This window comes from Rhineura floridana, chromosome 9 (genome assembly GCF_030035675.1).
Source record: "Rhineura floridana isolate rRhiFlo1 chromosome 9, rRhiFlo1.hap2, whole genome shotgun sequence".
Lineage (NCBI taxonomy): Eukaryota > Metazoa > Chordata > Lepidosauria > Squamata > Rhineuridae > Rhineura > Rhineura floridana.
Window position 1 is genome coordinate 106,718,594 of NC_084488.1, and position 25,764 is coordinate 106,744,357.

At 42.5% G+C, this 25,764-nt stretch overlaps 2 protein-coding genes across 6 annotated transcripts in view; one reads left to right on the forward strand and one right to left on the reverse strand.

Annotated features, from left to right (window-relative positions):
• The window catches only part of SLC10A6 (solute carrier family 10 member 6), a gene marked incomplete at its 5' end in the record, with an annotated part of 11,210 nt that extends 4,587 nt beyond the window's left edge, over positions 1–6,623 (forward strand). The window contains 4 exons of the mRNA XM_061582949.1: positions 3,097–3,185; positions 3,759–3,934; positions 5,350–5,507; positions 6,433–6,623. Coding sequence (XP_061438933.1) covers positions 3,097–3,185; positions 3,759–3,934; positions 5,350–5,507; positions 6,433–6,623 — 614 coding nt within the window. The remainder of the gene's footprint in view (positions 1–3,096; positions 3,186–3,758; positions 3,935–5,349; positions 5,508–6,432) is intronic.
• A 5,037-nt stretch (positions 6,624–11,660) lies between these two features.
• PTPN13 (protein tyrosine phosphatase non-receptor type 13) overlaps positions 11,661–25,764 on the reverse strand; it is a 196,459-nt gene continuing 182,355 nt past the window's right edge. For all 5 annotated transcript variants that reach the window (XM_061583095.1, XM_061583093.1, XM_061583092.1 and 2 more), the window contains 6 exons: positions 24,628–24,776; positions 23,514–23,604; positions 19,736–20,073; positions 17,603–17,818; positions 14,218–14,280; positions 11,661–12,623 (listed from right to left, as the gene is read on the reverse strand). In XM_061583095.1, the coding sequence (XP_061439079.1) occupies positions 12,543–12,623; positions 14,218–14,280; positions 17,603–17,818; positions 19,736–20,073; positions 23,514–23,604; positions 24,628–24,776 (938 nt within the window). In that variant the 3' untranslated portion in view covers positions 11,661–12,542. The remainder of the gene's footprint in view (positions 12,624–14,217; positions 14,281–17,602; positions 17,819–19,735; positions 20,074–23,513; positions 23,605–24,627; positions 24,777–25,764) is intronic.

A 25,764-nucleotide genomic window follows, 5' to 3' on the forward strand; every position in this document is an offset into this window, starting at 1 on the left:
AAGCACTTTCTTTTCATGCTGATTGTCTGGAGACATAGGGACCCTGCTGAGCTCCTGCTCTGAAAAAAGTGCAGGGTCTAAGATGCTGTGAGACCCTGGAAACTGATGGGGAGAGGCATAGTTCACCCAATGCAAGCACAGTATTGCTGTGCCAGGATAGAGACTTATAGAATCTGGTATAAATCAGTGATGCCATTAATTTGCTACAAGACAGGGGAAGCCACTGTTTGGCAGCACAAAATTCATAAAATTCCCCCACCCCAGCTCTTAGTCACTACCTAGCAGTGATGGAGAATTAGTGCACAGACTCTTTATCCTGTCTCCCTCTGCCATGGTTCAGCACACAGGAAATCGTAGGCTACGCTGTTGCAGTAGGGACAGGCGGGCAGTAATCGCAAGGCAAGGTCTCTAGGGGTACACTCACAGTGTGGCCTTGTGACATAGTCATATTCATATGAAAGATGGCCAATAGGAGAGCTTTCTTTCTTCACTCATCAATCGCTGCAAGCCTTGCCTGCTGTGTAAAGACCTGGGGAAGTGCAGAAAGGCGCTAACAAAAGGCTTAACGGCTGGACTGCGGTAGAGCAGAGGTGGCTAACCTCCATCCCATGGACCTAATTAGCCCAGCCAGGCCTCCCCAATTTGACCCATGAAGCCATTTTGGTCAAGCCACACCCACTTGCCCTATACCTGACATCGTATATGACACCAAGAGTGGGGGCAGGCAAAGGCACAGCTTGTCCGAAGGGTTGCCATATTCTAGTTCCACAAATCTGGGCAGGTTAACTTGCATATTATGCAAATTATTTGCATATTATGCAAATGTTTGCATATTAATATTTGGATTGTCCAGTTGTTTTGTTTTTGTGCCTAGGAATTACCACAAAAATCTGGGGAAAGATGTGAGAAATCTTTTTTTTTAAGCAACATTTTCAGCCTTAAATGCCTAGACTCTAGTTTCCAACACTATGGAGTATTTATTGATTGATTAAGAGAATTTATATCCTGCCCTTTTGCTGTTAAAAACAGAGCTCAGCACAGCTTACAAATATAATAAAAACAATAAAAATACACAATCAATATAAAAACATAATAAAAACACAAAATAGCAACAAACATAAAGTAAGTCAGGGCAGCAGCACGGTTAACCATAACATATACAATATATTTCAGAGATGTGGTGGGTAGAGAAAAACAAGCCAAAATGTTAGGAAAAGGAGTCTTTCACACCACATGCTCAGTTCTAAATACTGTTGCAGCAAGTTTTACAAGTTCCTCCAGTATTCCACTGGTGCAGGCACTCAGACATTCAAAGTATCTGTATGTTTCTTAGGTTTTATAAAAGCAGCGCTTTGCTTAACTCAAAATTTCTCAACCACATCTACACAGGTTCCACCTCCATATTCAAAATGAAACTGGGCCTGGAAGTGTGCAACAACACCACACATACCTTGCTAATTAGATTACCAATGCCAGGATGTCTGTCTTATCGACTACTCTCCTGCTCCCTGGGCATCATGAAAGACCCAGTCCTGGGCTCAGAAAGAAAATAAATATCTGGTCCTCTTCAAAGTATTGAGAAGCCTCTTGTTTTAATTGAAATAATATTATAAATTCTTGTTCTTATCACTAATGGGAATTAATTATCTTGCATATGCTGCTGTTGCTTCTATGGCTGTAACGGAGTGAGGTTAAAGATAAGTGAAATGCAAATAGGAAAAAAAAACACAGAAGGCAGTAACACTTTCCTAAATGTAATACCATACCAACCACAACAAGATTCCTATGAGTAAGGCAAAAAACTAAGCATTTCACAACCAGTCAGGATTCCTAACCAAAAACCAAAAATATGATAAATGAAGAAATATGTATATAAGCATGACTATCAAATATATTTATTATTTACACAAACTGTAAAGATATTTATAGTGCAATCCTAAGTTTATTTATTCAGAAGCAAGTCCCAGCGTATTCAGTGGGGCTTACTCAAACAGGGACAGAAATGCAACCTCAAGTGATAAGCAACTTCATTCACACAACCCAACATTCCAAATCATGCCACTTTACGCTGTTTTGCAACTGTTTATACTTGTTTTATGGTCATTGGATTTTAAATGGCTTTATTTCTTGTTGTGAGCTGCCTTGGTTTGCAACCCTACCTCACAGGGGTGTTGGAAAGACTCCATACACACACGCACACACTGCAGATGTATAAATACATACAGCCCATATAATAGTTTATTGTCAAACCAGTTGGTCATTGCAGAAAAATCAGTATTAGTTTTAAAAAAATCAGTATTACTTTCCTACAGAATAAAAACTGTAATGCCTGAGTAAGCCCTGCCTACTTGCTTTAAAATTGGACTGGAGACAGAAAGAGTTAGAACACAAACATAATTCTTTTTTACATTCACTCCAAAGTCCCATTGATTTTCAGCACATTCATAACCATGTCTACTCAAAGTAAGTCCTATTGAATTAAATGGGATTTACTTTGGGCATATGGGATTAGCATTGCTTTTACAAAAAGCAAGTATTGGGAAGGTTTTCAAAACACTGCCCAAGCTCTGACTCCTGCACACAAGAGGAAAAAAAACTGAAATGTATATACTTACCCAATTTATGAGATTTTCAGATAAATGGGGGGTGGGTGGGTTGAAACCACCATTTTGTTTTCTAGACACTGCCTGAGGTCAATGAAACTGAAACACAACCCCTGATTGGCTGCAATGCTGAACGGGCGGGATTAAAGCTACAAAGTGCTATAGTACAGTACTGTTTAAAGAAAGATTTAACAGTCGAGGGGGGTGGCTGACGTTTTTATGTATATCTCGAGAACCAGACCACCTAGAAACTTAATTTTTTTTTTAAATTAAAGCTGAGAATCTGGGCCACGTAAGGGGCTAGCCGGGCGACGGGTGGCATGCATAGAATCCGGGTAAAACCCGGCTATCTGGGCAATATGGCAACCCTACGAAAGGGGCTTTGTAGGCCCAGTCAATTGGCAGTGCCTGCAAAGCCCCTTGGGCAGTGCTTCCCAAGTGCCTGACAACCAGATGACCCACATGTAATATTAACTTTTCCTCTCCTTTTTAGGGACAGCTCTTCTCAGCTTCATTATACCCATTGCTTGTGGGATTTTTGTGAAGTATAGATGGCCCAGGCAATCCCAGATCATTCTCAAGGTAAACTGCCAGGCAAATTCCTCTTAAGGAAGTACAAAGGCCTGCACAGGACAAAACGGTATTGAGCAAAAAAACCAACTCATTCTACAAATAGAATACATTTATTCATATTTATACACAGTTTGTTTGCCAGTCCATTTGAGGCGATTTCCAATTAAAATGATCATAACAGATGTTACTAAAATAAAAGTGTGTGTGTGTGGGGGGGGAGATAAGGAAGCAATACCAACTCAAACTCAGGTGCCAATTTAGCTCAGTGGCAGAGCAACTGCTTTGCACTCAGACTGTCTCAGGTTCACTCCCCAGCATCCCTAGGCAGCATGGGAATGTCCCCTATCTGAAGCCCTGGAGAGCCACTGCCAATCAGTGTAAACAATACTGACCTACGTGGACCATTGGTGTGCCTCAGCATCAGTTTCCTGTGTTTCCATGTGCCTGAACGGTTTACCTCACGGCCAAGGCGGAATGACTGCTGCCCACAGTTCTGGGATGGGAGCAACCAAGTGATTAGAATGTGCTTGAAAACCAAACAGCATGACTTGGTCTACATTTCTCATTCTCCCTTTATATTAGGTTGGAAGCATCATTGGAGGATTCATCTGGATAGCGCCTGCACTAGTCCAGATACTGTTGTTCGAAGGTTCATGGAATATGGACCACTCTTTTCTGATAGCTGCAGCAGTCATCCCAGTGACTGGCTACCTTGGTGGCTTTCTACTGGCTTTGCTCACCTGCCAGTCTTGGCAAAGGTACCTGAGAACTTTTTTTTTTTATCTGTGAAAAACATTTACTAGGACAGAGTAACAAACATTTTTTTAAAAAAATGCTACCAAATACAATTGCCACCCACCAGCCACGTTCCTTTGTGGTTAGTGTTGTGGGCCTCATAGCATTGGCGAGAGGGGGCAGGGTCATCATCCATTCATTATGTCTCTCACACATCTATCCTACATGCTGGCATCTGTGTGTGTGTCTGCGTGTGTAAATAAAATATAATTCCAGGGATCTCCACGAGGGACTGGAAATGACCCTCACACGCCGCTGCCGGTCAGTGTAGACCAAGGGTGGGGAATCTTTTCCAGCCCAGAGGCTACATCCCCTTCTGGGCAACCTTCTGAGGGCCACATACTACTGGTGGGCAGGGCCAGAGGCAAAAGCAGGCAGAAGGCTGAATGTAAATTTTACCCTTGTACAATAGGCTAGTTTGTACACATGCTCACATGCACCTCTCTATCTTCCACCCAGACGAGCAACAGACATTATCAGAGTTCAAGGACACATTCCAAAACAAGGCAAAAACATTTGTTTGTTTTTTGGGGGGACGACAAATCAGGGCTAGATAAAGAGGCCTAGATAGCCTGATTCGGACAAATACATGGAGAATAAGTCATGATGGCTGTGCTCTGTCTCCACAGTCGGAGGCAGCATGCTTCCAAATACCAGTTGCTGGAAACCGCGGGAGGGGGGACAGCTCTTGTGCTCAGGTCCTGCTTGCAGGCTTCTCAGTGGTTGGCCGCAGTGAGGACAGGATGCTGGACTAGATGGGCTGTTGGCCTGACCCAGCAGAGTTCTTCTGATGTTCTCAGTATAAGGCAGCTCCCTATATGTGTGTGTGCGCGCATGTCCTTTGGGAGGGATTGATGGTAGAGCCTGACACTGATTTTATGCCTTCTGCGTTAAATTTTACCATTGTAGTCCCTTTAGTATGTATATGTGTGTGTGTGTGTATGTGGGTGTGTATATAGTATTTTATGTATTTTAATTGTATTTTATGTATTTTAAATTTATTTTAATGTTTTTGTGATTTTACTGTTTACAATTTTATTATGTACATGTTTGATTTTATTGTTGTAAGCTGCCCAGAGTGCCCTATTATAGGGTAGAAGGGCGGGATATAAATATTTTAAATAAATAAATAAATGTGTGCTTGCCGTTTGCAATAGGGGAAAAAAAACTCATATTCACTCCAATGGGAGTTTTTTTCACAAGGCAAATTGCAGTCATGGGGGGCTTTGGTTTCAACCCAGGGGTTGGTGAGAAGGGGGGCTTTAATCCCCCCCCCCTGTAGTTTGAGAGCGGGAAATGTATGGATCTATTGGACCTGAATTCAGGGTGGAATCCTCACTGAAGTGACCTTTAAAGCGTTTCAAATCTCTGGTTGCAGGTGTCGAACAATTTCCGTGGAGACAGGAACTCAGAACTTGCAGTTGTTCATTGCTGTGTTTCAGTTATCTTTCAGCTTTCAGCATTTCATCCAAGCATATCCGTTCATGATGATCTATAGTGCTTTTCAGGTGCTAAATGTGTTGCTTATGGTTTCTGGTAAGTAATTCCATCCAAAAATATGCTCTGTGGAAAGGAGGAAAAGTGGGCCAGTACCAAACATAGGTTGAATGCAGAGAGGAACAGGATTCAGAATAGGAAATGGGCAGTTACTGTTTTATATTTTGTTGAATGGGAGTCCAGAAGCTTCTATTTAAAAATTGTTAGCAGCTTTTAAACTGAGTGCTTAAAGTGATGAAATTTTAAAAATTGCAGTTAAAAAAAAGTACTTCAACATTTTACTCCCAAGCCTCAACACATATTTTCAGACAATATGTCTGAAAATTCAGTATGGATGGGATAGACATATATAAAGAGGCACCCTTTTTATTGCGCTTCTATGATGATTTGTGCTCATGAGGTTATTGGGAGTTATACACAATCCGGCTTTCAATACTGCTAAAGTTTTGGGGTGGCCATACTGTTTCATTTTCATTTCAGTGCAAGTTCTGTAACTTCCTGTTGTGTTATAACTTTTTATTCTACAAATGTTCAGGGTTGGGGGATTTTTTTGGTCTCACTTTTGTTGCACTAGAGTTATAATGCCCCTACAGATGGTAGATTGCAATAACACTGCAGAAGCATTGCAGAATTAACAAAGCAGAATTCCATGTGGACAGTCCAGTACAAATCCACCACTGATGCATTATTGTGTGAATGGCATGTTGCAGAATACACCTGCAAATGAAAGAAAGAAAGAAAGAAAGAAAGAAAGAAAGAAAGAAAGAAAGAAAGAAAGAAAGAAAGAAAGAAAGAAAGAAAGAAAGAAAGAAAGAAAGAAAGAAAGAAAGAAAAGGGGAAAACAATCTGGAGGGGCCATGAGTGTTCCCAACTTTGAGTATCATCCAAGTGCTGTAGAAAGCATAGCGTAAGAAATGCTCTTGAGAGCCTTCTATGACATTTTATATCTTTGCCTTGCATGCAGGTTACCAGATTTATAAAACATGTCTGAGGAAAGCACCAGCAGAAGAAAGTCCATCTGATCCTCAGGTTAAAATGTCAGACAATTCGGGTGGTGCGATCAACTTGGGATTGGAAAAGGAAAAAGAACACACAGTAAATTTCAAGATGGAAAACAGTTTCAAAGCTGTTCATTTTCAACAGACAGCTATGTAGGAGACATGTGCCTTCTAAGATGTTTGTGGCTTTAAACCCCCGTAGACCACACCATACATTTAAAGCACATTAGAGCATCTGACCCTCACAGAGCTACAATTCCCAGCACACTTAAACTACAGTTCCCAGGATTCTTTGTGCTTTAAATGTAAGGTGCATATGCAACCTTAACAAGACCTAGGCTCCTACTTAGGTGCATAAATACATCTATAAAGCCTGTCCTTCTGTGTACATTTCCAGGATGACAATATGCTTCTTCTTTAAAGAACAAAATATTTAACAAGGTCCACACAAGCCAGTGTGCAATGTTTTCTTTTACACGTAATATGAATAAAAGAACATGCCTTTTAAAAGCTTACTTTCAGTTTTTTCCTAGGTTGGTTAGTTCTCTCTCCATGTTTCTCCAGGAATTTTATGCTTGGTTTGCTTATACAGATGTTTTCGCTCCAAACACAGAAAAAGTTTGGAAAGATTTACAATGAGAGTTAAATAGATTGCATATTTATCAGATCACCTTCTCTGGGGCAAAGCCATGAAAGAGATCAGAATATCATCTAGTTTGGGCATGGGAAAGCTTCAGGCCTATAAGATGTGTTCTCACCCCCACCCAGCCTGTCCGGAACCTTGAGTCCCACCAAGTTGAGCACAACGCACAATAGCATCTAGGGAACTGAAAATACAAAATGGGTTTGCCAAGTACCAGTCTTTTGCCACTTCCCAACAACCTGTTTATTGACCATTCACCCTGATTTGTTTGCAGAGACATTAGACACATCTTTGGCTGTTTAATGAGCATCCATCCCGATTTGGTTTTGGGGAGCTAAGATGATGTGCAACCACATTCACACCATACATTTATTCCACTATTATTCCACTTTAAGAAGAATTCTGGGAAGTATAGTTTGTGAAGGATGCCGAGACAGGAGACCCCTATTCTTCTCACAGAGCTACAATTGTCGAGTAGTTTAATAGTCAATGCCTTTTCCCAGAGAACTCTGAGAATTCTAGCTCTATGAGGAGAATAGATCTCCTAACAACACTCAGAATCCTTCACAAACCACGGTTCCAAGGATTCTTTGAGGGAAGCCATGAATGTTTAAAGTGGAATAAATGTATGGTGTGAATGTGGCCAAAGTCTGGAAGTGCCTACATCTGAGTTGCTAAAGATCATGGACTCTTAATAGCCTAATTTTGGTAGAGGAATTCCCTTTTGTTGCCACTACTGTTAAACCATTGGGAGTCGGGATCTCTTGTCAATCTCTCACAAACTAAAGCATTCCACCTTTTCCAGTGATCTTGATGTAATATCAGCCCACCCATAATCCAGTCACTTGCCCCAATGTGGAATTCTCCACATAAGTGCCCCCTCTCACCTAATCCACAGAGGTATATCTTGAGTTTTCAGTAGTGGAAGTGAAGGGAGAACAAAGAGATTTCTGTAATCAAGAGAGCAATTCTAAGTACAATTCACTTGCAAGGTTGTATGTTAAGCTGTGTTGCAGTTAGTTTTTGCCTGTTTTACACTTCTCAGTAACTATACGTATAGCCATATTAATAAGAAGGCACACAGTGTTTTTTGATGCAGAAGCATGTGCTTTTGGTATACATAACCTAGGAGTGCACAGGTCCACTGAACTGATATCAACAGCCATCAAAGCTCAAAGCCACATATGATGACACCAGACTAGTTTGTCTGAACCTAAGTCCTGCCTCAATCATGTATAAAGCAATGGATGAGGAGTCCAACTGATGTAGCACAGGTGTGTGCACAAGTACCGTGTATGCGTGCACACCCAGGTGTGGCACCAACAGTCAGCCAGGTTGGACTATGGCTGAAGGTCTCAGGACCTTCAGAAAGGCATGTCACTGGCCTGACCTGCCACCTATACACCACTAGGCTTATCTCCATTCTGTGTCGGCCAGTAGCCACCTGCCTCTCCCTCTCTGGGCTCTGTGAAATGGTCAAGGGGATCCTTTGGCTCAGAGCCTGAAATTCTGGGTGAGGTAGCCAGGCATTGCTGTGACACCTAAACAAGGTTTTTAAACATAGAATCTGTTTTTTAAACTTAAGCTAAGTTTAAAACATCTTTATAGCTGCCATGACAAATTGCAGTAGCAGCACGGACATTCTCTTAGCCACTTCTTCTGGAACACCTGGCACTGAGAAGGAACTCTTTGGCGCTTTCTCAGAGCCCAGGTGCTAAGGGATGTGGTGGAGAATCTGCCAGCAGGGCCGGTGCTAATGGGCAGCGAGGTTAGGCCCTGACTGAGGACTCTGTGGCTGAGGGGCCACTGAAGGGCCCCTCTTTAGGGTGGGGGAGTAGAGCTCCCCTTCCGTGATAGAATTGCTGCTGCAGATAGCACCACCCACCCGTTTCCTCGATCTGCCTACCTTTCCTGTGTTTTGCGGCTGTGTGTGCAGTGCTGCCCTTAACCAAGATGGCAGCAGAGGTTTCCCTAAGGGGCTGAAGTGTCCGCCGCCATCTTGGCTGATGGCAGCCCTGGCTCATGCAGCATGCGTGCATGCTATCAACCAAGATGGCGGTGGAGGCTTCAGCCCCTTAGGGAAACCTCAGCCGCCATCTTGGTTAAGGGCAGCAATGCACGCGCAGCTGCAGAACACAGTAGAGAAAGGTAGGCAGAGTGAGGGAACGGGCGGGCGGTGCGATCCGTGGCAGGCTGGAGCCCAAGGGCCCCGAAATGTCTGGAGTCGGCCCTGGCTGCCAAAAAGTTTACAAAATAAAGTAAGAGAAAGTGGAAGTGGGCAGAATCAATGACAAAAAAAGGATCTGCAGCAAGGGTTTGGCAGTGGGGAGGGCCATTGGCCAGATCATGTCAGGGGCTGCCTGAACTCTGGCACAGATGCTGGGTCTACCTCCCACCCTTCCTAAGCTACCAGATGAGCTTAGCTGGGAGAAAAAAGTATTTGTACTACTGAGGGGGAGAAGAGGCTATGGTGAGGTAAGTGGCAGACACAATTTAAGCGTTTACCTCTCCTCACCAGCCTCTTTTGCTCTAACAATCATACCCCTGCTTTATATGTGATGATCTCCCCAGAGATATAGGTGCTTTTGTGACCCCAACATGGATGGCTTGAAATATGGGTCGTCATAATCCCTTTTAATGGCTTCCAAAATGTTGTGCCCAAAGAAAGCATCTCAATCTGCCTCATAATAAGGCAGGCCCTGTGTATAGAATCATATAATAGTAGAATTGGAAGGGGCCTATAAGGCCATCAAGTCCATCCCCCTGCACAATGCAGGAATCCAAATCAAAGCATTCCTGACAGATGGCTGTCCAGCTGCCTCTTGAATGCCTCCAGTGTCAGAGAGCCCACTGTGATGTTCCTGTATTAGTGTATATATGGTAAGTGCTGTTTGTATAGGAGATACATGGTAAGTGGAATGAAAGAGGAGGGGGGAGTGAATGGGCAGTAGAATGCTGGATGATTGGCTGAGGGTTGAGAATGGCGGAGAGTATAAATGGAAGGATGACAGTTGAATCTGGGTGGACGTTAGTGGGTTGTTTTGGTGGAGTTGGGAGGTGGGTGTGAGTTGGTGTTTGTCAGGAGAGTGTGGAGAAAGAGAGAGTGGGAGTTCTAGTTTATGATAAGTCAAGTATCACAGTAATAGATGAAACCATATGCTTATGTGCCTTTATAAAGTAATCTTGTTATCTCTGTTATATAATAAAATACTTATTTGGTTTACCAAAGGCCTGATCCTTGGCTGGGGTTTCACAGACCAGAAGGGAGGGTAAGGTAAATACCAAGGCTGAAGGGAAACTGTAACAAATGGTGGCAGCGGTGAAGGGAAGAATATAACACCACAAGTATCCAGAGCAACCCAGAGTTGTATGCTTTTTATATAAAGATCAAAGGGATTGGGGACAGCTTAAGCACACAGTCACAGAGGTAACCTGATAAAGAGACTCAGGCAGAGTCTCTGGGAATACTGGTTATAGGACGTGACTGGTGGTGCTGCCTAGCAGGGGGATCTGTTGAGATCTGTGCTAGAGCGGGGAGAGAAACCATAAAAAAGGACAGTCCGGACTGGTGGAGTCCCTGGTGGTGCCTAGTGACAGGCAGTAACCACGAGCAGGTAGGAACCTGACAGGGAGAGCCAGGGAAGGGCGTCACACCCACTACCTCTCTAGGTAATTGATTCCATTGTTGTACGGCTCTAACAGTTAGGAAGTTTTTTCTGATGTCCAGTCAAAATCTGGCTTCCTGCAACTTGAGCCCATTATTCTGTGTCCTGCACTCTGGGACGATCGAGAAGAGATCCCAGCCCTCCTCTACGTGACAACCTTTCATGTACTTGAAGAGTGCTATCATATCTCCCCTCAGTCTTCTCTGCTCCAGGCTAAACATGCCCAGTTCTTGGTCACTCCTCATAGGGCTTTGTTTCTAGTCCCCTGATCATCCTTGTTGCCCTCCTCTGAACCTGTTCCAGTTTGTCCGCATCCTTCTTGAAGTGCAGAGACCAGGATGTAATGGGAGAATCCTAGGCCATGTGGATGCATCTGGACAAACCAAGACAAATCCTTGCTCTTTGAGAATGTGATGGTTTAGGCACTGACTGGAAACAACGTGGTTCTGGATTGGTCCAGGGGTTCTAGAAATTCCCAGTCCAATTCTGAAATCTGTTCTGACCCATTTTCTCTTCTGAAACTGCCCCGGTTGTTCAGTTATTTCAGTGTTGGCTTGGTCACATCCAGATATGCCTAAGGTTGAGATTTGTTGTTCATACACAATTTGAAATCAGGGTCCACCTTACCAAGAAGGAAATGAAACAGTTGCTTCAGTTGGCAATTGAAAAGGGGGTGCACTTTTTCCTGCCTCTTTATCGCTACATTTCTGTGTGTGAAATACAAAATCAATTCCACTGCAATTTTTGAGATTCTGCAAATTTGAATATTTTTGGAAATAAATGAGATAGAAGAAAGCAAGAGGGACCTGAGGCTGGATAGAAACCAGGTCAAATAGATATTGTCAATTTCCGTATTTTAAAAGTGTTTTATTTACACTGTGGAGATATCTCAGCAATTATAAGCTTAGACACCTGATAATTGTACTTTTTTTGTAAAAGTATATAAATATATACACAACTCTATATAAAGTAAACATTGTGTGATACAGTAAACATTTACTATGGTTCCTTATGCTAATAAGATGTTTTGTAAAGCTTAAATACTGATTTCAAGTATTTTCTATAAAAAGCTCTACTGTATTAAAATGCTAGGAAAAAAGACAGCTCTGCTATAAACAAACTTTAAAAACAGACTAATAAAAATTTACCAGTAAGAAAGTCCAGCAGGATAAAATACAGTTTTCATTTTCCATCCATCCATTCATCCACCCACCCACCCCACCCCCAGCTTCAGAAATATACCATAAAATAGGTGGGAGGGAAAAACCTTTAGGAGACATTAAGACTTTTTTTTAAAAACCAGGAAGCAGTTTTTTTTAAAAAAATGTCAATTGCTTATCATAGTTTGAAAAAGCTGCAAAAAAACCTGCAGCATCATTAAATATAAACGGCATACAAAGACCCCCACCCATTTAAAAAGGGGAGATTACAGTGGTACTTGATGCTTGGTAGAGACTGGAACCGGAATCATATTGGCAGAGCACGCTGAGGGCAGCACACCTACACTACACATGCACATGCACATACTGTACTTGTTGGTTTCATACCAGTTCAGTGGTCAAGGCTTCCCCCCTGGGAATTGTAGTTTGATGAGGGTGCTTGCCTGAGTATCTCAATCTCTAGTCTCCATTGCAGAACTATAGTCCTCCTAGGGAGGCAGCACGAACACTTAACCTGTTTAATTCTGTAGTGTAGATATGCCCAAGTTATTCAGGAACCTCCTTTCCTGCTCTTTCCCCCTTAAACGCATATCCGACTTTTAAACATTTTAGTTGCTTCTTTGCTGTTCCTCTGCTTGGAGTCGCTTTAGGACGTACAGGATAACTTGATAGCAGAAAATGTACTGGTCCTGCAAAAGGAGGAAATTATGTATAAACCCACAGGTACACAAATTCTGAATTGCAAAATATATTGACTGCGGTAGAAGAGATCTCACTTAACAGCTGCACCCTAATTCCCCCTCTGCAGCACCACCACCATCCCAAGTTACCCTGGTATAGCTTTACTTTCTTCTTTCATTTAGGTTTCGACTTTCACTCCATCTTTTCTTACCACCTCCAGGGCAAGTTTGCAAGGTGTTCTTGCAGAGGGCTGAAGGTGAATTCAACACACATCTAACCCCACAGCCCACATGCATTGTCTGTCTCCATCCATCCTCACTGCTCACTGAGATGACTACAAAGCCAGCATGGGATGTGCTGCATAGCAAGTTTTATGCATTTGGGGTGGGGGTGGGGGGAAGAACGTGCTTTGCTCATTCAGTGCACTGTTGTGTTGTGCTGATGTGCCAAACCGACAGCATAGGACCTGTGAAGTTCTGAAGCTGTCTTGTATGGGGAAGGGCCAAAACTCAGCAGGCTTCTTTATAACGAGTCAGACTATGTTTCTGTGTTCCTATGTCCATATAGCTCAGTCAGCAGGGCATCTAATGTTGTGCCCAGAAGTGCCATGGAGATCTTAGGTATCTGCCAAGGCACCTTCCAATTTTTAGTTTTTTTAATTGAGTTTTGTTTGGCTTTTTTTTGTGTACCTGTGTTTTGTTTGGTGTGTATGTGTAGGTGTTTGGCCTGCCTTGGGGGGGACAGGGAGGTGGGCATCACCAGTTCTTCTTCTGTGAAATGGATATTTTGTGGTGCCCACAACATTTTCTTAGATTTCCAAATGTGCCCCTGTACCCAAAAAGACTGGTGACCCTTAGTCAAATCCAAGTGGCATTAGTTCACCAAGGGTACAGACAGAGGGTTTTTTTCCCCAATCCACCTGAGGTCCTTTTCATGATCCTGGGATCTTCTACAATCAAAACATGGGTGCTATCACTGGATTATGTCTTCTCCTCAAGGGACTTCCTATATGCTGTACAAGGGGCTGCCTTTGAATGAGGTTGCTTCTAGACAGCCTTTTTATTGAGTGGTTTATCCTGATTTGTTTTCACAAAGTTTGTATGCGGGTTACATGATATCTACTTGTTATTGAGCATTCATTCCAATTTACTTGCACACAGGCAAGCAATTTCATCCCACATGCAACAACCTGTATCAGCCAGTCCAGGACTGTCTGTTGTATGCAGCAGCCAACAGCAGCTCTTCAGCTGAAAAGTGGTAGCTGTTTCCAGCATTGCTACCCAAAATTATTCAAACAAAAATGTCAAGGAACGGAATGTAGGCTTCATACATGCATTGTTAACTCTTAATTCACTCCATATGCCGATGTGAAGGAAAAAAGGCTCAGATTATTACACACAGCATCTGTAAATGCGCAAATGCACTGATAGGTGCCAAACCTGTCTGCAGAAATATGCAGTACCATCTGCATTCATATTCCTTGTTTTAAAATTTCCCACCTTCCAGCTAAGTGACCAGCTATTCAGAAGGATATGCTGGAGAAAGATCTCACGAAACTAGAAGCAAAACCATTAGTTATATTGTGAGCCAGGACACACATACCTCAGTTTGCACCATGCCATGCCTCTGCAAGCGCATTGTGCGAACCACGTCGGAGATGTCAAACTGTAAAAAAAGCACAAAGGAAATTGGTCTTGAATGCACCTGCTGAAGTGTAATAAAAGAGTGCACCAATGCAAGGGCTGGAACGACATGTTCAGCAGCAGTCTTGGCTCTGAGTCTTTGGAAAATAGTTCTAAAGATTTGCAGTGAGGAAAAGGAAGGTGGAGGCTTCACCCTTTCTGCCCAGAAACCCCCTCTGGGTCATGACCCCAGACTCCAAGCAGTGGCCAAGGCACTGAATCAAAGGCTACAGGATGACTAGCTGAGAAGTTTAATCAAGTGTCTGGTTTTGAGGTAGACAAGGGTGAACCTAGGGCTGGGCAGGCAGAAAGCTGCTGAGTTGGACCCCAGAGCACCAGGCCCTGTAGCACCAGAAAATTGACTGTCACAGGCACCTCTCATGCTATCTCGTCAGTCTAGTGGCACATGGAATGTGTTAGGCCGGAGGACTGTGGAGCCAAAAAGAAGTGCCTGTCTTCAAATAAGAGGGTAGGCTCTTTAAGAGCCTGCAATTCTCCCACAAAGGAGGTGGAGCACAGGAGAGGTGGACTGGAGACAAAGGCCAGACAAAGGCTGCCAGGCATCAGTTCCCCTCCAACCCTTGTTGAAGCAAGTAGCTCACTCAGAGCTCTCCATGGTGCTGTGACAACTGACCTGCTTTGCTCCAATGAGCTCCTTCTTGGGACCAGAAGATGACACGCTCCACAGCTACTTTCTCCCACAATAATGCAAACATATGCCTGGAAACTTGTCTGGGGAACAAGGAGCTTGGGGCAGGTGACTGCAGGTGAGCATCTGCAGGTGGGGGGACGGGTTAAGCATCCCTTCCCATTTGCCACTTCACCATTTCAAATTGCCCCCTCATTCTGTTTGCAGCTATTTTGCAGAAGCCTAGAACTGGTCACACTGTGAATATCTAATTCTAACCCCAGAGAGAACTTGCTCATGTCTGATACAAACATTGCTAGATATTCACTAATAGGCAAAAAACCTTGCAGTTTAAGAACGTATCTACAGCCAACAGATATTTCTATCAAACTTTAAAAAGCAGGGAAATTGGGCAGCTTTAGTGAATGCACCAGGGGAGCAGGAGACCTGACCTCCTCTCTGAGATATTGCATTGCCCTACACATTTGTCAAAATGCAAACACAATTTGGGTTGGTCTTTCACAGTCCAATCCACTTCCTGTGTAGCTTGGAAGAATTGCCTCAGAGCATATGGTAAGTGGTGGCAACACCTGCTATCTCCAAAGATGGAGAATTACATTTTTGTATGTTTGTTGGGGTTCTTCTTACTTTGCTTCTTTTCTGTGTTACTACTGTTTCTACAGAGAATGTAATCTAGAAAATTATATTTCTCTCATTAGTCATCCTAGAAATCTGTGTCAAATTTATTTTTATTAATTTCAAAGCCTTTTTATTGGTCAATCTCATATGATGGTGAAGATAGCCTTTTGTGTTTCAAACTGGAGGTTATGCTCTAATTGTATTTTGGGCGCATGAACAGTTGAATCTGAAACTGCAGTTTGATGTAATATCAGACTGATTACAATATGTTGCTACTTAAGCAATGACTCTAGCTGTTGGAAAAAACAAACTTGACCTGCTCAAGATGCATGTTTTAAGCCTGCTATGCTTAAACTACTCCACTTAAGGAAAGGTGGGCATGGTCAATTAAAAACATAGAGCACACCTACAATTTTGCTAGAATATATTTCACCTCCCACTGTTTTATCTTCACAAGTCATTCACTATACCTGCCCAATTTCCCTGCTTTTTAAAGTTTGATAGAAATATCTGTTGGCTATAGGTACGTTCTTAAACCACAAGGTTTTTCATCTGTTAGTGAATTTCTCTGCTTTTCAAGGTCTGCCGTGGGTGTCGCCCCGATTAGGCAAGCCCAGCAGCTGGGAGTCTGGCTTTTAGAACACTGACAGTTGGTTCTTACTGATCATGCCTGACATTATCATTGAGTTCAATGTAAAATTTCTTAAATAAATTAAAAATCACCCAGGCATGTTTTTAACTTTTAAAATGCAGAAGATGAAGGTCAGAGTATGGGGTGAGGTCAGTAATAGTGAACATGGCTGATTTTTAATTAATTTCAACAGATTGAGAACTCTGACAGAAAAAAGTCCAAAAGGGGTGTTGTTTTCCTCTCTCTTTTTACACTTTGAATTCTCGATTCTCTTTTACTGTTTTGTGTATTGCCATGAAAATTTAGAGGGATGTTAAGAAAGGGTTTCTGAGTTCAGGACTATACGTTTTGTAAGGTTTTGAGCATCAGAATGGCATGGGGTAGTATTTTCAATTTAACATTGGGGAATGCGAAAAATCCATGCTGACTATAGTATACAGCAACTCTCGTGGCTGTATAATATGCAATTAGTCTTGCACAGAAGCAGGAGGCACTGCATTATGCAAACACTAAAATGCATGTGGCTAATTTCCACATTTCCAAAAAAGTAAAGAGACTTGTACATTAGTCTAGTGCTAGTCTGCTGTAGTGGTTAAGGTGTTGGACTAGGACTTGGGAGACCAGGGTTCGAATCCCCACACAGCCATGAAGCTCACTGGGTGACCTTGGGCCAGTTACTGCCTCTCAGCCTCAGAGGAAGGCAATAGTAAACCACCTCTGAATACTGCTTACCATGAAAACCATACTCATAGGGTCACCATAAGTCGGAATTGACTTGAAGGCAGTCCATCCATCAGTTAGCTATATTGCTAGCTCTGTGGCTGCAATAATCAGATTTGCCATTAGATTAATTATTATTTCTGATATTTTCTATCTTTGTGGAGAGAATTTTGAAGTAGCAACTCTCCGCACCTGGTTTCCAATTTATTCTTTTTTTAATTTGGTTTTTTTTTAATTCACTTTGAAATCATGGGAGTGATACTTTTATCCACCTACTTTCTATGTGAACTCTTCAAATGTGTATTCCCTTTCACTTTTCACTCATGTCAATGAAGTGTTGATTGTAACTGACAGACAGAAAGTAGCAGGGGGGAATGAGGTGTTGATTGTAAGCAGCAGGAGGGAAGACATTAAAGGTAAAAAAGGAGAGGATTCCATCCCTAGTACTAGTGTGATTGGAACATTAAATGTTCAGAAGAAAAAAGAGCCTATGGTAGCTAACCTGAGAATTCTCTCATTAATATGTAACAAAATTGTAACTATACTTCCAATGAGGATATTGTATCTATTGTACCAGTAAAGAAGTTCTGAATAAAATAGAATAAGGATGGATGCACACTAGAAAGGTAGCTCAAATAACGATTTAAAAAAAAAAAGAATGGAGAGAGTTCCTTTAGGATCACTTACCTCAAGATCTTGGCTGATTAGCCCCAAGACCACATCTAAGCAAATAAGAGTCCCTGATCGCCCAATGCCAGCGCTGCAATGAGTGATGATTGGTCCTGATTTGTGGATGTGTCTCATGCAGGATATGAAGGTGAGCAAATCATCTGGTTGAGAGGGTGTGTCATGATCTGGCCAGGCGGTAAAGTTTAAATGGAAAATATGCCGGAGTTCGCCAGTCTAGATTTTAAATTTTTAAAAAATGGAAAAAGAAAGCATTAGGGCTTCTGAGAAGAGTAACAAATCTCTAAGCCAGGGGTTTCCAAACTGTGGTCCACAAGCTTCATTCAGGTGATCCACTACATGTCTATGGATTTGTGGTTGATGATGGGAGACAGCACATCCATCACACTGAATATTCATATTGATTTTTAATTGTATCTTTATCAATTTTTTATTTCTTATACAGTATTTTATTGTATTACAATTTGAATTCTATAAAATTACAATTGTTACAACAGGCAGAAAAGTAATTAAGTTGTCTGCCAAGCAATTTTCAAGTGGTCCATAGGGGGGAAAAGTTTGGGAACCGCTCCTGCAAGCAAATGTAAAATTGGTCCCTGGTACAGCCCTTGTTATTTTTTAAAAATCAACTTTGTATGTAGATTTCTCCTTCCTCTATTGCAACAGGATGATTCGTTGGAGGATGTGGCTACCAATATTCACAAGTCATGATGGTTATAACTCAGCACCATCTCTGCCTGGGATTGAACCTGGAACCTTCTGGAAGAAATGACCTGTTTTCAAAGCGTGATGGGGTCAGGGCGAGCAGCAAAATGAAGGTCTCAGTTGTGCACACAGCAACTCCTTGGGACTGCACGTTTAGGTTCCAGGCTGCAAGTTACTTACTTACATGGGGAAGGGCTGTAGCTCAATGGGAGAGCATCTGCTTTGCATGGATGATGTACCAGGTTCAATGCCATGCTGAGAATGGCCCCTGCTGAAACCCTGGAGAGCCACTGCTAGTTAGTGTAGATAGTACTGAGCTAGATGGGCCTATGGTCTAAATCAGTGATTCTCAAACGGTGCACTGTGGCACACTGGTGCGCCGCAAGAGATGACTAGGTGTGCCGCGAATATTATGAAAGTATATTTTAAAAATGAGAAGAAACCCATTTGTATAGAGATTTATTACATCCATGATCAATTAATATATATATTAATATATATGATTTTAATTTTGTACACGAAGTGCGCCAGAAAAGTTTTATATGTTTTACCGTGCACCACGAACCAAAAAAGTTTGAGAACCACTGGTCTAAATAAAAGGTTTTCTATATTCCTACAGTGAGCTGAATACTGCCTCTGATACAGGAGGCAATATAACCTTTGAGGTCCCTTCCAACTCTATGATTTGATGACTTCTTATCATGTCAGCCCTTCCTTGAAGAAGCTCAGCGATATGTGGATCATACCAGTTTATCATCACAGCTTGTTTCCCTCAACGCTTATTATGCAACACTGGCTCCCAAAAAGGCCCTTGCTGCCTCCATGTCACACATGGGGACCAGTGGAATTTGAACCCAGAGCTGCTCATGGTAATTCGGTGGCGAATTACCACAACTAAACCACTGCACCCACTACCAGATTAAGAATCCTTAATAACTGGCTCTGTCTCCCCGTCACACACCCAATTCACTGCAAGCCCTGTGATTGTTGTCATGAAGCCCTTCTCTCTGAGGGAGATGCGGAGGGTGGTGCCGTGAGAACAGGCCTCTTCAGTGGTGGCTCCCCATTTATGGAATGCTCTCCTGAGGGAAGCACACCTGGCATGATCAATGCCTGTTTTTAGGCACCAGGCAAAATATTCTTATTTACCCAGGCTTACCGTTTTCAGTTGGGAGGGTAGACAGATATATCAGTGGCCTTTGTGTTGCTCATCCTTCAAGAGGGATGGATAGGATTTGTTCCTTTTAAATATATTGTTGGACGAGCATTTTACTTTTTGTGTATTGTTTTTATCGGATTTTATTGTCTTTGTTATTTCATTTTATTGTTGTTTTGAGGTACTTGAATGCAGAGATGTGACTAATAAATAAAAACAATTCCCCTCCTCTACACAGCCACTCCGCAAAGTGCGACCCCTTGCTCACTTACTTGAATATCCTCCAGCTCCATGACTCTAATAACAAAGCCTTTGAGCTGCTGCAGCCTCACAAGAGCAAGCCGGAGTCTATCACTGATCATTGTGGTTTTGCCGAGGACGTCAGGCCAGTACCGCTGACATTTGACCTTTTCTCCTTCTACTTCCTGGGTCATCATGGCTATGAGAGTGCAGTTCTGCTCCCAAGCCATTTGCCAGAAGTCTGCCACAGTGGTGGGAAGGGGTCCTTGGCATGCAATATAAACATATTCCTTATTCCCCACTGGCATCCGGATAAAACTGGCATTGATGTAGCCACCTTCGGCCCCCAGAGGGACCCTTGTGGAGTCATCTGAAATCCCCAACACAGAACAACCAGGAGTTTAAAAAACAATTTATTACCGCTGCTGCTACTGCTATTCCTATAGCATCTGTTTGCATGGAGTTTTGCAAAGTTCAGCAGAATAGGGCTCTGCCCCCAAGGGCTTACAATCTTTAATTCAACATAGGGGTGACAACAGGGGATAGGGGGAAGGTGCAAACGTAAGTGAATATAACGTAAGTGAATGTAACTGAATAAGTGACATGTACTTAGGGTTAGTCACAGTAGAGCAGGGGCAGTGCTCAAGGCTTGCATGATAATCTTGCATATATAACTGTGTGCAATCACACTATTTCATTGCTTCCTCAAAACAGATTGCACGTGTGTGGATGCAAGGCCAAAACACAGAAAAGCAAGCGTTGTATGCGCCTTCCTAGTGTAGTTCAAAAGGCATGTTCATCCATCTCCTCAGTAGGGAGAGACTCAAACCCCAAATGCAGAGATAGCTCACTTATGCCACTATTGGGACAAAGGTGATATTGTCTCTCTCTTAGAATATTTACATGAGTGAAAATGGTATGCTTAAGTCACTCAAGCACTCCTTTTCCCTCTCCTCTGTAACATCTGAAGCCGCCTGCTGCATTTGACTCAGAATAAAGTCCATTTGGGAAATGGTTAAAAAAAGAAGAAGTAATAAATATCTTGCAGAGTCAAACCAAAGATCCACTCTACTGAATCCTGCATTCTGTCTCCCAACAGTAGGGCATCACAGTCCCCTGCCCCTAGCTTGGCCCCAGCAACTAGTAAAGTCTGGGTAAATATCCAGAAGAAAATGTATTTCAGGTAAATTTGTGCAGCCCTAATGATTAGAAACTTGAGATTATAGTCCTTCAGGAACAACTTTAGGAACATTTCTAAGGTGGCTTCAGATTCTGAATCTCCTAATTTAAAGCTCACTATTTTGATGAAGATTCTCATAAATTTTGTGCATAACTGTGTAATAAACTTAGTATCCTTCCAATTACCAGACAGAAAGACCTAGCTGGTGAGAAGGGGCATTGAATGATTCTCAAAGTGGCAGAATTCATATCCTGAAAAACAAATATCTCAGTAGACATTGGGTACTGTTTGAATTTTTTTTTTTACACCTTTTGCAAATCTTGGCATGGTCTTGGTTTGTTCCCGGTTGTCCTTCCATGCCCCTCTTTTCCACTAAAGTGCATTTTTCTCCAATGCACACTGCCTTTGCTCACCACTGTGGTGTGATTTTATTTTTTGGATTGGGTAATTAAAACAAAATCACTAAATGCATCCATAGCTGACATTCTTATCATGCCAAGAACACCAACTTGATTAGCTTTAAAAGATTAGACAAATTCATGGACGATAAGATTCATGGCTATCAAAATCTACTAACCATGATGGCTATGTTCTACCTTCCAGCAGGGATGAGCAACTTTTTTTTGGCTCTGGGGCCACCTTTGACAGGTAGGTGGGTTAATGCACCTGTCAATCACACCATGTCATGACATCACATAAGTGACAGGTGGATTGCCCTACCCACCTCTAAAGATCCTTTGTGTGGAGATCCCAAGTGCCCATAGCTAGCTTGCTATTGGGTGCTTGGGAACCAAAGTGCAAAGGGTGTCATGCTGGGTGCTTTGGGAAGGGTCAGGCACAGGTCTGGCAAAGTGCTTCCTTCTCTGGGAGAAAAAAGTGCTTTGCCTTCCCAAAGCACTGCCCGTAGGGCTGGCAAAGCCTTCCTTCACTTCTCCCATCAGGTAATGGGGGAGGGAGAAAGAGACTGCATTGTGCAAGCATGAGCTGCCCATGGGAGAAGTTCCTTTCACAGCCAATGCCTGCAAAAAAACTTGGGCAGCGCAGCCAAACTGGGCAGGATTCAACCCTTCACTCGTCAGCTGACAAGTGGGGTGGGTGGGTTGTTTTCACTGTGGGCGTCTGCTCCCTGAACAGTGGTGCTGTGCTTGTGTCTTGCTTGTGGGCTTCCCATTGACATCTGGTTGGCCACAGTGAGAACAGAGCGCTGGACTAGATGGGCCATTGACCTGATCCATCCGGCTACTATTGTGTTCTTATTATTGCCAGAATGAAAAAGGTTTTGTGTTCATGCGTGTGTGCATGTAAATTTTGAATCTGTGGGAAAAACAGCTGGGCTTGTGCGTCTCAGGAACTTGCCTCTCCCACCCCCAACTAAAACAAAACAAAAAGGCAATTAAGCATCTCTTGGGAAATGAATATAAAAGATGAGCAACAGAGCAAAGGGATACTGTTAGAATTCTGCCCAAACAGAATGGAGACAGGGTAAAGGTTAGCTGCTGCTTAACCAGACACTAACTTTCATGCAAAAAAACTCCTGGAAGTAGAATGCTAATCAGGTCAGGATACTAAATTATTCACAGTATACTGGTTACGTGTGTCATAGTGACCTAAGCTTATGTTTTACTTGGGAGTCCTTCTCCTGAAGAGGGCACTGGCTGGAGTGAGATCTTTTAATATATAAAAGAATATGGTGGCACATATTAACTGCTCTAGGAAATGAGCTGTGCTCCAGTGTAGTGAACTTCATTAAGGCTGAGCAAAGAGGTCCAGTCTCAATTAGTCCACTTGGTACTTCTGGTCTCAAAGTGAATGCTGTTGCTACCCAAATGCCTAATACCAGGCAAGCAGGGCATGCATCATAGGGCCAAACTGGATATAATGAGGGCAACTACATTTTTCATTCACATAGCTGTCTCGGTCATGTCTAGTTTGCCCCACAGATCCCCATCTGGATCATTGTCTGGCTGCTCACATGCAGCTTTGCAATTTAACACTGGAAGTTCAGGGTCTCACAAGGGCTTTTATGATTCTCCACCCTTGGGGAAGTCTGTCTGACTGATAATACAAAATGTCTAAAAAACCCCGAGATGATATACCTACAAATCAAGCTGCACTTCTTAAAACTGACCAAGGGCAGATCCATACTATACATTTAAAGCACATCCAATGCACATCACAGGACTTCTCCCAAAGAATCTTGGAAACTGTGGTTTCCTCCTCAATTTTCAGCACCCTTAACAAACTACAGTTCGATGATTCTATGTATGTTGGATGTGCTTTAAATGTATGGTGCAAATCTGTTCCAAGCTGAATGGAGCCCACTGAGGAATCATCTTGTATGGACCACAGGGACTATGGAGAAAAAGGGAGGGGAGTGGTCAAATCCCAAGGAAGAAACAATACAACAAGTTTATTGAACTCCATATGGCTACTTGTGTACCTTTATTCTTAGTACTCTAAATACCGCCTTGGGGCATGTGCACTGACACCATCAACACAGATTATCTCCTAGGTCAGAGAATTCACATGCAGTTGCCAAGCTGAAGTTCTTAAAAGCCCTTAATTAAATTAACATAAGGATAAAGAGATAAAATTAAATTACAAATGGCCTTCTGGAAATCAAGACTTACATGGCAATATGTTCTTATATCTATTCTTCTTCCTGTTTTCCTTTGTTTGGCCCACCAAGCACTGATCCAAAGGCTTTAAGTCTTGAAGATTCTGTAATGAGACACATAACCTATTATTAGTCAATAGCATGATTAATAATACACAGATTTAAAAGAAACAAATCAATAGTGTGAGCCAGGCTTAGAAGTGCATGAACTGCAACTGAGTATCCAATCTCAGAAATGGCTGCATTTGTCAACTGATTATTACCAGTTCTGTAATAAGGAATTTTTAAGGAGGTTATTTTGCCTCTGAACCTATATTTAATTAAATTAAAATAAAATTGCATATCACAAAAATTCCAACACAGGTGCCTGTTTCTGAGGCATCTGATGTATGTGTGAGCAACTGTTCGTTCAGAAACTTAACTCTCAGGCCCAGTGATTGCAATTTGCCTCCACTGATTAATCAACTGAAGATTTAGTTGATTAATCTGATGGATAAAGCTTGTAGTCCTAAATTATTATGCAAGCAGTTAAACAACAAATGATGACAGTGACAATTATGGAGACAAAATATGGACAAGTCGCTAATTATGCCTAGTTTGGTCAGGGAATAACTAAAGTTCCAGAAAATATTAGGAGCTTTATAGATAATTACAAAACAACACTAATACCAACAAAATGGCCTACCTCACCTTAGAATGGGCAAGTCACCATCTACCTCACAAAACTGTTAAGTGAGGGCAAAGAATCCTAGGACTTGTAGTTAGTTAAGGTTGCTAAGAGCTGTTAGGAGCCGTCTGTTCCTCTCACAGAACTACAATTTCCAGAGTTCCCTGGGAAAAGGAACTGATTGTTAAACCACTCTGGGAACTGTGGCTCTGTGAGGGAAATAGGGGTCTCCAAACATATCTCAGCATCCTTCACAAACAACACTTCCCAGGATTCTTTGGGGGGAGCCATGTCTGTTTAAACTGTTATGATACTGCTTTAAATATACAGTAAAGTGCAATGGGACCCATGTCCAGGACTAAAGGTTTGCTTGCCAATTAAAGGGGGCGTGGGAACCTTCCCCGAATTTGTTCCTGTTCCCAGTTAAGCCGGTCAGCAGTCTAAGACACTGTTTGCTTACCTCGATCTCCTTCAAAGGCACTCCTTGTTCCAAAAGGCCTTGCAGCATGCGGATAGTTGACTTTAATTTAGACCCCATAAATTTGCCCAAAGGAAGTACCTGGACGACTGGAAGTGCGGCAAGCTCTTCGTTTGTGACTAAAGGGCAATCTAGCACAGGAAGGAAATGAATTTATTGATGCCTATAAAAATCCACATAAAGAGGGCAGCCCACACTGTGGTGCCACCCCATGAAATTTAGCAGCAGTTACTGGCATGGCAGCATGTGATGTTTTCAAACTGTCAGCAGCTGATTAAAACATATTATGATTATCGCTTTTGTAAAGGCTCCCCATAAATAACCCAGGGGGCAAACAATTCCCCCCTCTCATTATCCCTCCATGTTTTTGCTTCAAGCTTTCTATCAAAAGCACTTTCCTCGGATTTTCGCAAACGTTGGTTCAAATGTAATAGAAACAAAGAACCACGTGCATCATTACATTTTCTTGCACAGTTAGTATATTGCAGACCTTTCATACCGGACTAATTCACTGAGGTTGAATTTGGTAGAAATGTAGACTGGTTTGCAAGCTGTGGTCTTACAGCTTGAATATTGGTGCCAGAAACTGTTTAGCAGTTCTTGATCCCCAAACCCAAAGAAAAAGTTATCTGTGCTCAAATTCCATTGAAAGTGGAAGTTAATTAGTACACCAGTTCCCCATCCCCATTATGGATCAGTAAACCTGGTGGGCCTAAAACTGGCAGCTGAGTGGTGGTTGACTGGCTACAAGCAGCCACTTCAGAACAAAAGGCAAGTGCAGGCTTTGCATGTGCAAGACCCCAGATAGATATCTCCAGTTACTAGGCTCCAGCAGAGGTGATAGGAAAGACCTCTACCTCAGACTCTGGACAGCCGCTTCTAGTCAGAGCAGACAATACTGGGTTAGATGTCTGACCTGGTTTAAGGTAACTTCCTGGGTAGCAAAAATTCACTTAAACAGGAAAAAGTAAAAGAGTGCCCTCAGGGATACCATTGAGGTAGAGGCTAAACCTGGGATGGGGAACCTGTAGCCCTCCAGATGTTCCTGGACTACAACTCCCATCAAACTGACCAATGGCTTTGTTGACTGGGGGAGATGGGAGTTGGGAGTCCAACAAC